At 38.9% G+C, this 14338-nt stretch overlaps 1 protein-coding gene and 1 long non-coding RNA gene across 2 annotated transcripts; one reads left to right on the top strand and one right to left on the bottom strand.

The window, feature by feature from the left end:
- Positions 1-4961: 4961 nt before the first annotated feature.
- On the top strand, positions 4962-6421 carry LOC117821856. Its single transcript, XM_034696394.1, has 2 exons — positions 4962-5703; positions 5791-6421. Exons 1-2 carry the CDS (start codon positions 5104-5106, stop codon positions 6121-6123), a joined length of 933 nt encoding a protein of 310 aa, XP_034552285.1. The 5' UTR covers positions 4962-5103; the 3' UTR covers positions 6124-6421.
- A 4431-nt stretch (positions 6422-10852) lies between these two features.
- On the bottom strand, positions 10853-13025 carry LOC117822472. Its single transcript, XR_004633184.1, has 4 exons — positions 12822-13025; positions 12562-12660; positions 11424-11513; positions 10853-10942 (listed from the first exon to the last, which is right to left on the bottom strand). It is a non-coding gene; the product is annotated as an uncharacterized LOC117822472 (long non-coding RNA).
- Between the last annotated feature and the right edge of the window lie 1313 nt (positions 13026-14338).

The raw sequence follows: 14338 nt of genomic DNA, 5'->3' as shown, positions 1-14338 counted from the left end.
ATGATTGTTCATTACAGTTTAAAAGTTTTGCTGGTTTTAGAAAGCACTTACATAGTTTTCATTGTGCTGATAACACTGGCACAGGCAATGATGTTGGTATGCAACCATCCCATCAGTCAGATTTGGATGAACAGGACACACAAAGAGATGACTCTGACATGGATTTGGATGTCTTAAATCAGCCTTCAACATCTCATACATCAAAAGACCAGGCAAAAGATATGTGTGCTTCAATTATAGCAAAGGTACAGGGCAGTGGTGTAGCCAACAATGTTGTGTTGTCTGTTGTTGAAAGCATGGAGGAGTTTGTCAATGATGTTCATGCCGATCTGAAAAAACAAGTGTTAAATGTAGTGCCTGCTGATAATCCCAGTAGAAGTGCAGTGGAAGAAGTCTTCAGCAATATTTTCAATGCATTTAGTGATTTAAATACAAACACCAAATGGACAAAGTATTTTTGTGAGAAATGGGGTGTTGTTGAACCGGTAGAAATTCATTTAGGAGTAAGATATGACACAAAGAGAAATAAAATCACTGGAGTGTATGAGCAGGTACCAGTAAATGACACTTTCATCTATATACCCTTGTTGAACACACTGGAATTCCTGTTTAAGAATGAAGAAGTGTGTTGTCGTATTAAGAAATCTGTTGTTCTCAGCAACTTTTACAAAGATTTCTGTGATGGAAAATATTACAGAAATCACTCATTGTTTTCAAAATCTGAAAATGCATTGCAAATTCAAGTGTATTATGATGATTTCGAAACATCAAATCCCCTAGGGTCAAAACAAGGCATCCATAAGCTTGGATGTTTATATTTTACACTTCGCAACCTATCACCATGTTTAAACTCATCCTTAATGAATATCCATCTCATTTCTTTGTTTCACTCTCAAGATGCAAAAAAATATGGCATTGATCAGATACTTGCTCCTTTTGTAGAGGACATAAAAATACTAGAGCAGAGTGGAATGAAAGTGTCATTTAGTGAGCAACCTCTCTATGGAACCATCGCACAAGTAACAGGTGACAATTTAGGTTTGAACTCAAGTCTTGGTTTTGTTGAATCCTTCTCTGCACATCACTACTGCAGAATGTGTCTTATTGACAAAGCAACCGCTCAGACAGTGTTTATTGAAAATGATCCACGTGTGATGTTACGCACCAAATTAACCAACGAGCAGCATTACAGTTATCTTGTTGAGAATCCAAGGGAAAAATCTTATTTTGGCCTCAAACGCAACAGTATACTCAATTCTTTGTCATACTTTAATGTGTCTGACAACTTTGTATTTGGTATTATGCACGATATTTTGGAAGGTGTAGCACAATATGAAGTTAGGTTGTTGTTTGAATATATGAACCAGAACATAATTTTAAATGAAAGCATACTTCAAAGAGTCTATGCATTTAACTATGGATTCATGGATAAAAAGAATCGGCCAACACACATACACATGCTTGTACTGGGAGTGGTTTAGGACTTAATGCAAGTCAAACATTATGCCTGATTCGGAATCTCCCTTTAATCTTTGGTGATGTTGTCCCAGAAGGTGACAGACACTGGCAGTTGTTGTTACTTTTGTTGCATATTGTCAATATTGTATTTTCCCCTTGTATTACAGATGGCATGACTGTATTTTTAAAACATCTTATTCAAGAGCATCACAAGTTATTTAAAGATCTATATCCCCAGAATTAATTTCAAACCAAAACACCACTTCATGATCCACTACCCTGAGTGTATACGCCAAATTGGGCCTTTGGTACATGTTTGGTGTATGCGCTATGAGGCAAAACACAAGTTCTTTAAGTCCAGCATCAAAAACTTCAAAAACCTAACTAAATCCCTTGCGAAAAAGCACCAAATAGCTGTTGCCTATCATTGGGAGTCATTATCGGCTAACGGTATTGAGTGTGGGCCTGTAAAATCTAAAGTCCTGACTGATGTTGAAAATGGAGACTTGATTTCAGAGCATTTTCAAATTGATCTGTCCAGTGAAGTAAGTGTCACAACTTGGGCTAAACATAATGGTATTGAATTTCAAACCGGTCTTGTTGTTTGCACTGATTTTGTTAATGAGATGCCTGTTTTCAATAAGATTGTAAACATTTTTTTGAGAAATGAAGTTTATTTTGTTGTATCAGAAATGGATACTACTTTTGTAGAGCATTTCCATGCTTGTTGAAAAGGGTTGTTGCAGGTTGTTGAAAATGTGAATAATTTGTCAGTTGTTAAACCTCATGATTTGAGATATTTCAAGCCTTTTGATCTCCAAATGTCCTACGGTAACGACTCATTTTTCTATGTTGTGCCAGACAGCTGCATTGTATAAGTGGTCCAGTTATCTTGTGTTTTGCAAGTATTTTATGGATGAGGTCATTGAACAGGATGTTTTTGTTTTTTTGTTTTTAAATTGTCCTGTCCCTTGTCATGTTATTGACTGGAGAAATAAATATTTTGAATATCAATTCAGTCTGTTTTGGGGTGATTATTAAACATGAATGGGTTAACACTAGGAGATTGCAGACTTCCACTCCAACTGTGTTAATTCCTATTGACAGTACATTAGTAGAGTACAAGATACTAGTGTAAATTTCAGCTAAAATTGAAGGACACCAACAAGTGTTATAACTGAACACTGGTTCAGTGTAATTTATTTACTCCTGTAGTGTTACTGATGGTTGAACAATGTACACCAACTTAGTGTTCTTAAAACCCATTGTGGTGTTATTATTTTACACTGTATGAGTTAATTGGGTGACACTGTCATAGTGTTAAAATTCTAACTCTTTCGAAAGTGTTAATTTAACACTTTTTCAGTGGTTCCCATATAAACCCCGGAGCAGTGTTAATTTTAACTCTGAGGGAGTTAAATTTGCGATTTCAAATTTGCTGTGTGGGAGTCTGGAGGCAGGCCATTGGCATATACTCTGGAAATGCCCAAAAGTAGCACTTTTTTGGACAAAGCTTGTTTTCTCGAGATAACGAGATCATTTTCTGGTCTAAGATTCATTTTTGTGGTCACATGACTAGACTATTATCAGCCAGATGAAGACGTGCTACCTGCTTCTCTGCCGTAGCCTACATGATTGAGGTAAGTGAAGCCTTTGTGTTTCATGCTTTTGCTACTTTATAACTTGGAATTATGGTCATTTGACGTTACGGCGGTGCATGTGAATCAGAACCAGTCATGTGTCTGTACTGTTTTGCTGCGATAGTAAGTGCAGCAGTACCTGCGTGTCTTCACCTCTGCAGGGTAGCCTACAGGTGTCTGCCCGTCCCCAGCCTGCGTCTCTCCTGGTCGGAGAAGGAGGAGTCGGAGTCAGGCCGCAATAACCCTACGACTTATACGAGGTAAGATGAAGGCTACATTGTCCCTACTTTAGAGAAATTGATTACTTTGATGCAGTGTTTCAAAAACTGTGGGACGAGGACCCCCCTCCTCTCTGTTTCCCTGTGACACTCAGAGCAGATGATCCACAAACAGCTGCAGCTCGCAGTGCAGGGATGTGCATCTCTGTTACACCAGCTCTGCCTGCTTGAAAGTGTGTTTACACTCGGTGGTCTCAGTCCAAGATGAGTCGGATCGATGACTGTAGCTGTGACTTTAGGCCAGACATCTGTACAGTAACTCCATAGTAGTTAAGCTACTTCGATGATCATTTGATTTCCGAAAAATCTCTTCACAATAAAAGCCCCCTCATGTTTCGTAGTATAAAAAACTTTACTTTGAAACAGCCGTATCAGTAAGCAGCATGTTCTCAGCTGTAGTAACTTGACAGAACTCAAACGTGATTCCACTGGTTGTTTATTATTAAAACTCTTAATTTATTTTATTATTAAAACTCTTAATTTATAACCTTCTTTGTCAGTGCTGTAAATGTTGTTACACTTAGCTTTAGAAAAAATAATAATTTCTGTGGAAAATTAAAGGTAAATAGTATCAAACAGCTATTTTTTTAAGAGAGCTTAATTTGTCTTTTAACGATGTTAACAGTCAAGTAACTGGTAATTGTTCAACAGCTCAATGATCATTATAGAAAAGATGATCCCATGCTTTGCTTCCTCTCCTGGACCCATTTTAGGGATCTACAGACTCAATCAGTGTCTACTGGCTCACCTGTGACACCAGAGGCTCTGAACACCCTGTGGCTGGGACCAAGTATCCTGTTAAGGTAAAGCCCTCCTGAAAAGCCCCACCCATCTTGTAATATTAATATGGATGGTCATTTTTAAACTAAACACTGAGTTGATAAGGAGTAAAAGGCTGGTGGGAGTTTAAATCATGTTACAGCTGCTTTTTGTAGAGCTGCTCCAGAAAAAGAAAAAAATCTAACTCGTTGAGGTGAATCTCTGAAAGGGAAGATGTAAACTTACATTTACAAGAACAATACCCTTGCTCTGAACTGCAAAAATACAATCTAGCTGTGCTAAGGTATCCAGGTAAGCTACCAAGCTGCAGACATTCGAAGATCATAAATGCCATGAGAGAATAAAAGATGTTGAGGATATTCCTTTTCAGTATGTGTTTTACCAGAATTTCTGTCCAAACTTGCCAGTTAGCCAGTTCATGCTCCAAATGATTGAGATTCACTCTGATTTACCTACATTTTGGCCTGAAGTGCAGCTTCATCTCCAAGACATATTTGCAAAACAAAAACTTCAACCTGCAAATATATACCCTTGTTTTATTTGTCATTATTTCTATGGATCAAATTTCCTTAAAGAGTTTTAAAAATCATTTTGGTCTGGCACCATCAACCATAAACTGTCCTTTGTCCTGTTTCCTTTTCTTCTATCTTAGCTCCATCTGGTGCACTGTTACATTCATCCCAGGTTCTAAAGACAAAGCCTTTTCCTTTCCCCTGGAAACTGTGGCTGGGACCAAGTTTTCTATTATTTTGCACCAAGGGCTAACACATGCTGAAATTGCTCTATGCCTTGCTGTTAGACAGAATGTACACATAAGTGTGCGACCTCTACGAAGACTGCTAGCAAGGCTTCAGCTTTTTCGGCGGCGTAATCTAAGTGAGCCCAGCGCTGTGGTTAACTACATAGCTGAGCAGCTAAGAGGCCCTGGGCGTCTCCATGGATACCGGATGATGACTGAGAGGTGCAGATCAGCAGGACTGCGGGTCACAAGAAACCTGGTGTATGAAGTGCAATCTGTTTTAGACCCAGAAGGTATAGTGCGGAGAAGAGGTAGGAGACTCAGAAGAAGGCATTACAGTGTACCAGGACCAAATTACCTTTGGCACATGGACTCGTACGATAAACTCACACCATTTGGTATTGGTGTGAATGGATGCATTGATGGCTTCTCGCGATATATTGTCTGGATGCACGCAAATTTCACTAACAGCAAACCGGAAGTTATTGCAGCTTATTACATTGGTGCTGTTAGTGAACATGGGGGTTGTCCAAAAATAATCAGATCTGATCTTGGTACAGAGAATGTACACGTCAACAGATTGCAGAACTTTTTGCGTGAAGATGACAATGGCACAACTCATGGACCATGTGTGCTTCAAGGAAGAAGTACTGCAAATCAAAGAATTGAAAGCTGGTGGGGACAGTATCGGAGACAGAATGCAGACTACTGGAGAGATTTGTTCCAGGAGTTCCAGTCAGTTGGCGACTTCAATGGCGATATAGTCGACAAAGGTCTTATCCAGTTCTGCTTTCTTGATGTCATACAGGTATTGTTTCTCTTTTTCACTCATCTACTCACTCAATTTTTGTCAGTCGCTTACTCACCAGTGACTTATGTTTATTTTATTTTAAAGAAGGAGCTAGACACTGTGGTGAGAATGTGGAACAGACATCGGATCCGGCCTGGAGGCAATGGACGTGATTTGTATCATGGAAAACCGTTCCTCATGTTTCATATGCCACAACTTTACCAAGCACAGGACCACCTCCAGCCAGTGGACTATGACAGACTTAACGTCATGCTAGAAGAGGATGTTTGCCTTTGGAAAACTGACATTGTCTGTGATCCAGACCTTCATGAGCTCTGTGTCTTGATCATGGAAGAACATAACCTTGAGGCTGGCCATAATGCTGCTGAGGCAACCAGACTCTACAGACAGCTGAGGCCCTTGATAAGAGCACTTTAGTCTGAGTCAGCGGAATCTTTGCCTGGCTATATAACTGTCTCACAGCAGTCTTAGCTTGCAACACAATCTTCAGTAATTACTCACTCACTCACTCACTCACTCACTCACTCACTCACTCACTCACTCACTCACTCACTCACTCACTCACTCACTCACTCACTCACTCACTCACTCACTCACCTCACCCATCATACCATAGGACCATACATCTGTGTGTATTAAGTTTATCCAAAAAGGTCAAACCACCACAAGGTCATGTTTTGTACCTTGCATTCAATAAAAATATGAACACTGTGAAGAAGTAGCTGGAGATCAATATTTTTTTGTAGGGCTTTGGCTTCCACATCAATGCAGCTATGATGTCACACACAATAGAAAATGCTGTGATTTATTTGTATATTATGCCTGTGTGGCAATAGGGTGATGGTAAGTGTCATTGGTTACTTAAAACCTAAAAGAAAAAACACCTAAAACAGGGTGCTTGTTCTGTTTATGGAACATCTTAATCTACTCTACAGACAAATTCCAATTAAGATCTATTGATCAGAGATAATTGAAGAATTTGATTTTTTTAACTGATAGATCGGGTCTGGTTATGTTACAATCCTTTTTCATTACTTCAGTGCAGTATGATTGTGTAGAAATGTGTAGAAATTACTGTTTTAAACATTTAATTTCATAGAAATGCCCTCATATGGAAGCTAAACTGTATACTCAAAAATCAGTGAATGTTGAAACTAGTTTTAAAACAAAAAAAAGCTTAATTTCTGAGTAAGGGTGGCACAGTCTTCCTGGTCCCTTTAACATCTTGTGTCCAGCATCACAAACCAGTATTCATACCAATACTCATATGACTCAGTATAATTTGACTGTGAAAAAAGATGAAAGCCTTAATCATTTCTGAAACATTTTAATACCAAACTGTATTACAAAAATATAATTTTGTATAAAAATATTTGATCAACAACACTAGAACAGGAGAGGGTAAGCAGCCTGTGGTTCACATATGTTTTTCTGCAGTGGCTCCCTGAGACTTGGAAAATAAAGGGGAAAAAAGGCTTTTGTTAAATATGTTTAACCTCTGATCTCATATTCTCAAATTTATTTTCACATAGTTTTACTTCAAATGTCACAGTTTTGACCTTTGAAGTTGTGATATTGACCTTTTAACATATAATTTTTAGTTTTTATCTTTTTATCTCATAATATCACTTTTGTAAATCCATTTGGGGGGACTGGCTCTTTAGACGAAGGTTGCTAAACCCTGGCCTAGGGTACATATTACCCCAAAAGTTCCTCTGCAAAGAGAACAAAACATTTCAAAAAGGCAATAAACATAGTCTTTCAAAGACTGAACATTCAGACTACAATACATATAATAACAGATATTGTTTTATAACCTTAATGCTTCTGAAATATGAATAGAAACCAAATCATTACATTACTCAGGTAAGAACTATGAGCCTTTGGGTCTTAATACATTACAGTAATAGGTTTTGCAATTCAAATGAAATGGTGAGAAGATAAAACAGGAAAAACAGCAGGCTTTTCGCTTTGCAACATTAGTGTCAGAAGTAACAATAACCTGATACAGAAGTTAACTGTAGACATTTTTTACGATTGGCTATTCTGCTGTGCTGACCAAACAAACAGCTGTGGAGTAATTTGCACATAGTTAAGCTAACACATTGAAACTAATGCATAATTTGCTGAGGTAGCCCTCGGCATGCTCCTTAACAAAAATAGCAGTACACTAATGATCATGTTGTACTGGCTCTTATGGTAGCTCATAAGACATATAGACAAAGTGAATCATCCTAGAACTGATATATAGATGTTATCAAACTTTCAAAGGGCAATAGAGATGTTTAGGATAGTAATTTGATCATCTATTCATGTCCATCAATGACCATGAAAATACATCCTTATCTGAGTGACTTGAATAAAACACCATATAAACAGTAAACAACAAAAAATATACCATTATAACATCTGTGAAAGAAAACATTCTGCTTATCTCTGTGTATTTGTTTCTTTCTTTCTTTTGTAATGCCTGGACAATCCATATTATGTTATGGTCCTATAGATGTTATTTTACATGGGATACCTAGGACACCTGGTGGCTATTGCTGTCTGGCAGATTACAGTGTAATTGCCCCCTGTTATTCATGTGCCGTTGATCTATAAACGTTCATGTGTAAAGTACATATGAAATCAACACAGACAGGAACATTTTAGGGTCTTCACATACCCTCTTCAAATCAAATCCATCACCCATATCCCACTTTGCAACACAGACTGAAACTCTGACCTAAAATCAGAGAAAGTGCTGTAGTTGGTTGCAAGTTCCAGGACACAAGTGCATGTGTGGGCCACAGGCCGTCTTGAGACCTCAGACATCAAGACGTCTGTGAATGTAACTTCAATTGTTTTTGAAAGAAAAAGGTCGCACCCAGTGCAGAACCTAAGGAACAGCCCTAGCTCTCTCTGCTCGAGCTCTCTGATAAACCGGAGAAGATGGTGGGAGGTGGCCCTCTCTGCTGGTGACATCGTCTTTGGAAAGTCAATGTATTTAGTGACAGTTCTAGCCTTTGGCTGAAGATCAGCCAGGATCTTGTCCAACACTCCACCACTCAATGACTCCCCAATACTTTTCAGGACTGGTTTCCAGCACTCAATTATAAATGATGGCTGTTGGACCAACTCCTTGTGTGCTATTTCTTCCAGCAGTCTTTGTAAGTTGTGTTCTGTAGGTACAGCAGTGCAGTTATAACTGCTCAGAATGGTGAGAAGCTCTTCAAAGTCGGCTCCATGGAAATCATTTAAAGCCTCTGTTAGTGCATCCTTCTCTGTGGGGCTTATAAAGTTGAAAAATGTCTCCATCAGGCTGCAGGTTTGTGAAGACATGGAAAGGGCTTCGTAGAGAAATTGAGGAGCCAGTTGAATGGGCAGGTATTTAAATCTTAGCCATCCAAAGGCCACAATCCGGGCAACAGCTCTCCACTCCTGTTGTTGAAAAGAGTGATGCAAATTGGGGATTTTGTAGGTGGTTCCAGAAGTTCTTGAGGAATAGAAACTGTTCCAGAAATCAGTAAGACAGTCCATCACAAGCCCACTTCCAACTCCAGTCTCCAAATCACCATTTTGCAGTAGACGCTTAAATTCAATGTTGGCATCTAGTATATTCTCAAGGGAAAATGCCTGAATCATGTCAGAGACACAATGCACTCCTCGAATAGTGATGGTGTGCTTTTTGACAATGTTCTCTGAATTCTCAAAGAAATTCTCGTAAGGATTTGCAGATGAGCTGGATGTTGAATCTGTTTCCTGATTTATAATTTTGAGTACTGCTGACTCACTCTCAAGGAATGCATCAGATTCATCATTTGTGGGCAAAGAGTTGTAACTTGTCACTTTAGTCACCGGATTCTCCATTCCCGTGACTCTGAAAACATCCAGTGATTCTTGCTGCTCGGAACCAGCAGGCACATATACCACTGTGTCACAGAGAGGGTCAAAGGAAATGTTCCCATCATCACCAAGGAAAATAACTTCCTCATCAAGGGATTGATTAAATATCTGGGAAGTCTGAGAAGTTGATCTGGGATTAGAAATCAAGGTCAATGGTACACTTGTGTGCATGACAGGGCTGGAGCTAGTCAAAGGACTGTTGAAGGGCTGAGAGGTGGAAGAGGACTTAGGTGACATGGCATGGGAGGAAGATGTGGGAGAAAGATAGAATACAGTGGGGGCCTCTGCTGCTTGGGATCCATCTGGAGATCTGGCTTGGACAGGTGAGTCACTTAAATCTGAATCATCATTTACTCTTTTCTTTGAACAAATGTACAACCTGAGTATTTTATGATGGGTGGTTTCATACAACTGCCCAACCGTTACTGAGTCATGTAAAGGCTCCTCTGAGCCCATAACACAGAGTGTAAAGTCAAAATCCTTGAGTCTTCCTTTTGGAGATTTCCCATTTGGAAAGAAAATTCTCTTACCATTCTCTAAAATTTTCTTAACATTGTCATCTTTCCTGGAAATGATCTCTCTTGTGCCTCCACCCGTGGGTCGTCTAACCTGCCGGAAATATCCTTTTTGATGATTCATCCAACCCAGTTCAATTTTTCTCGTTTTGCGGGAAGCATTCTTATTTCCCAGACCAAGTCCTTTGTTAGTATGACTTTGAGAACTTGTTGTTGCTTGGCCAATGCTTGGAAGTTTCATTTTACTTCGAATGCGTTCTACAAGATTTTGTTTTTTCTCTGCATTACTCTCTGCTTCTGCTGAGAATGTGCTAGTCCAATTTCTAGCAAAAACACAGTCTCCAAAATGAGGTAGATACTTGGAGAGGGTTTCCTCATCCATCATTCTGGAGACGTCTTGGTCCTCCTGTGGTAAAAATAAATACTGAAATTACTGAGGAAAGTAGCACTGAACGAGTCCTCATAATCTGTACACATCAGGATGCAGTTATGGTGGCATTATTCGTCATCAATAGGACAACACCTGCTCAAGGTGTAGCAAGAGTGATATGTTGCCCAAAGGTAATCACTGTCTTTATGTTTCCATAAGTGCAGAATGTGTAGAATATGGACATTCTGTTTTCTTAAATGGTCAAGGTTAATGAAAAACATCATCTGGAAATTCCAAAAAGAGGCATTGAATTTCAAAAGGACAAACTTCAAGTTGGGATTAGATTGAGAGTTTTTGTTTGTTTGTTTTTTTTACCTTGTCATGCAACATTTTTTTAAGGTTTTCATCAGGAACTCCTCTGTCCTTCAAGGCAGCAATGAATGGGTTGTCCATGTTTGTGCAGCTGAATAGATGACATAGTTGTTAGAACTGGGAGGAGGCTAAAAATATCAATATATTAAATAGTATTATCAACAAAATAGTCCACAAAATGAGGAGTCATAGCTAACTAGTGGTACGAGGTAGCCCTCATAGAACTGTGAAGTATGTTAGTGGCATCTTTTATTCTCTCATGGCATTTATGATCTTCGAATGTCTGCAGCTTGGTAGCTTACCTGGATACCTTAGCACAGCTAGATTGTATTTTTGCAGTTCAGAGCAAGGGTATTGTTCTTGTAGATGTAAGTTTACATCTTCCCTTTCAGAGATTCACCTCAACCAGTTAGATTTTTTTTCTGTTTTTTGGAGCACCTCTACAAAAAGCAGCTGTAACATGATTTAAACTCCCACCAGCCTTTTACTCCATATCAACTCAGTGTTTAGTTTAAAAATGACCACCCATATTAATATTACAAGATGGGTGGGGCTTTTCAGGAGGGCTTTACCTTAACAGGATACTTGGTCCCAGCCACAGGGTGTTCAGAGCCTCTGGTGTCACAGGTGAGCCAGTAGACACTGATTGAGTCTGTAGATCCCTAAAATGGGTCCAGGAGAGGAAGCAAAGCATGGGATCATCTTTTCTATAATGATCTGTGATGGCTGGAGCCACACAGTGAGTTACCTGGCTGTGGGAGCATGGCACTTCCTGGAATGAACAAAAGGCGTGGCCAAGGGTGAAAGGGACTTTTATGCTGAAGCCAACTGAGTGGAGCAAACCATCGGCTCTGATGTCACGGGGGGGGTTTGGGCTTAGTTAGTATTATTTTGAATTCAGTTTGATTAAGCATCCATTTTGTTTACCCCTTGAGTTAAACTTGGTTTGGCTCAACCACTATATAAGTTCCTTGATGTCTCATTGTGTCAGGTCTGTTTGTTTAGCTCACACGTCACCTTTTGTTGTGTTAAATTGAGTTATGTTAAGTTGACCTCTTTTATAGGCCTAGTTCTTATAAGTTTGTTGGCCTAATTTTGGGTAAAATAAAAAACCCACTTCTCTTTGAAACTTACACCTGTGTCTTGTGCCTTACTGCTTGGTCCCTAACATGATCATTGAGCTGTTGAACAATTACCAGTTACTTGACTGTTAACATCGTTAAAAGACAAATTAAGCTCTCTTAAAAAAATAGCTGTTTGATACTATTTACCTTTAATTTTCCACAGAAATTATTATTTTTTCTAAAGCTAAGTGTAACAACATTTATAGCACTGACAAAGAAGGTTATAAATTAAGAGTTTTAATAATAAACAACCAGTGGAATCACGTTTGAGTTCTGTCAAGTTACTACAGCTGAGAACATGCTGCTTACTGATACGGCTGTTTCAAAGTAAAGTTTTTTATACTACGAAACATGAGGGGGCTTTTATTGTGAAGAGATTTTTCGGAAATCAAATGATCATCGAAGTAGCTTAACTATTATGGAGTTACTGTACAGATGTCTGGCCTAAAGTCACAGCTACAGTCATCGATCCGACTCATCATCTTGAAACACAGAGAGGAGGGGGGTCCTCGTCCCACAGTTTTTGAAACACTGCATCAAAGTAATCAATTTCTCTAAAGTAGGGACAATGTAGCCTTCATCTTACCTCGTATAAGTCGTAGGGTTATTGCGGCCTGACTCCGACTCCTCCTTCTCCGACCGGGAGAGACGCAGGCTGGGGACGGGCAGACACCTGTAGGCTACCCTGCAGAGGTGAAGACACGCAGGTACTGCTGCACTTACTATCGCAGCAAAACAGTACAGACACCTGACTGGTTCTGATTCACATGCACCGCCGTAACGTCAAATGACCATAATTCCAAGTTATAAAGTAGCAAAAGCATGAAACACAAAGGCTTCACCTACCTCAATCATGTAGGCTACGGCAGAGAAGCAGGTAGCACGTCTTCATCTGGCTGATAATAGTCTAGTCATGTGACCACAAAAATGAATTTTAGACCAGAAAATGATCTCGTTATCTCGAGAAAACAAGCTTTGTTTTCTCAAGATAACGAGATCATTTATCCCGTTATCTCGAGAAAACGGGGCTCGTTTATCCCGTTATCACAAGAGAAATAAGTCCAGATCTCGAGAAATCACAATCTATATGTTTTTCCTAAAAAGTTCCCATTTTGACCAGCTTCTATTGAATTTGTCCATCTGTAGATTTAGTGAGTGTGTAATTCTTTCCATTTGATGTATTTCATTGATTGTCTCCACCCATTCCTCTACTGTGGGAGGGTCAGAGTGCAGCCATCGCCTGGTTATATTCTTCTTTGCTGCTGATATCATTACCCTGAACAGATATTTATTTGCATTTCCTATAAGAAAATCTGTTTTGCCTAAGAAAAGACTTTTAAATTGTTTAGACATCTTCCTTTTAAATATTTGTTCCATTATTTTATGGACCTCTGTCCAAAAAAGTGCTACTTTTGGGCATTTCCAGAGTATATGCCAATGGCCTGCCTCCAGACTCCCACACAGCAAATTTGAAATCGCAAATTTAACTCCCTCAGAGTTAAAATTAACACTGCTCCGGGGTTTATATGGGAACCACTGAAAAAGTGTTAAATTAACACTTTCGAAAGAGTTAGAATTTTAACACTATGACAGTGTCACCCAATTAACTCATACAGTGTAAAATAATAACACCACAATGGGTTTTAAGAACACTAAGTTGGTGTACATTGTTCAACCATCAGTAACACTACAGGAGTAAATTAATTACACTGAACCAGTGTTCAGTTATAACACTTGTTGGTGTCCTTCAATTTTAGCTGAAATTTACACTCGTATCTTGTACTCTACTAATGTACTGTCAATAGGAATTATCACAGTTGGAGTGGAAGTCTGCAATCTCCTAGTGTTAACCCATTCATGTGTAATAATCACCCCAAAACAGACTGAATTGATATTCAAAATATTTATTTCTCCAGTCAATAACATGACAAGGGACAGGACAATTTAAAAACAAAAAAACAAAAACATCCTGTTCAATGACCTCATCCATAAAATACTTGCAAAACACAAGATAACTGGACCACTTATACAATGCAGCTGTCTGGCACAACATAGAAAAATGAGTCGTTACCGTAGGACATTTGGAGATCAAAAGGCTTGAAATATCTCAAATCATGAGGTTTAACAACTGACAAATTATTCACATTTTCAACAACCTGGAAAGCATGGAAATGCTCTACAAAAGTAGTATCCATTTCTGATACAACAAAATAAACTTCATTTCTCAAAAAAATGTTTACAATCTTATTGAAAACAGGCATCTCATTAACAAAATCAGTGCAAACAACAAGACCGGTTTGAAATTCAATACCATTATGTTTAGCCCAAGTTGTGACACTTACTTCACTGGACAGATCAATTTG

This window comes from Notolabrus celidotus, chromosome 1 (genome assembly GCF_009762535.1).
Source record: "Notolabrus celidotus isolate fNotCel1 chromosome 1, fNotCel1.pri, whole genome shotgun sequence".
NCBI classification, from domain to species: domain Eukaryota; kingdom Metazoa; phylum Chordata; class Actinopteri; order Labriformes; family Labridae; genus Notolabrus; species Notolabrus celidotus.
Note: the sequence above shows the minus strand (reverse complement) of the source record. Positions and strands in the feature narration are given on the sequence as shown.

Coding starts and splice junctions, on each gene's coding strand:
- LOC117821856 (XM_034696394.1), top strand. CDS start 5,104: ATGATGACTGAGAGGTGCAGATCAGCAGGACTGCGGGTCACAAGAAAC. Junction 5,704..5,790: donor GCTTTCTTGATGTCATACAG/GTATTGTTTCTC, acceptor TTTATTTTAAAG/AAGGAGCTAGACACTGTGGT.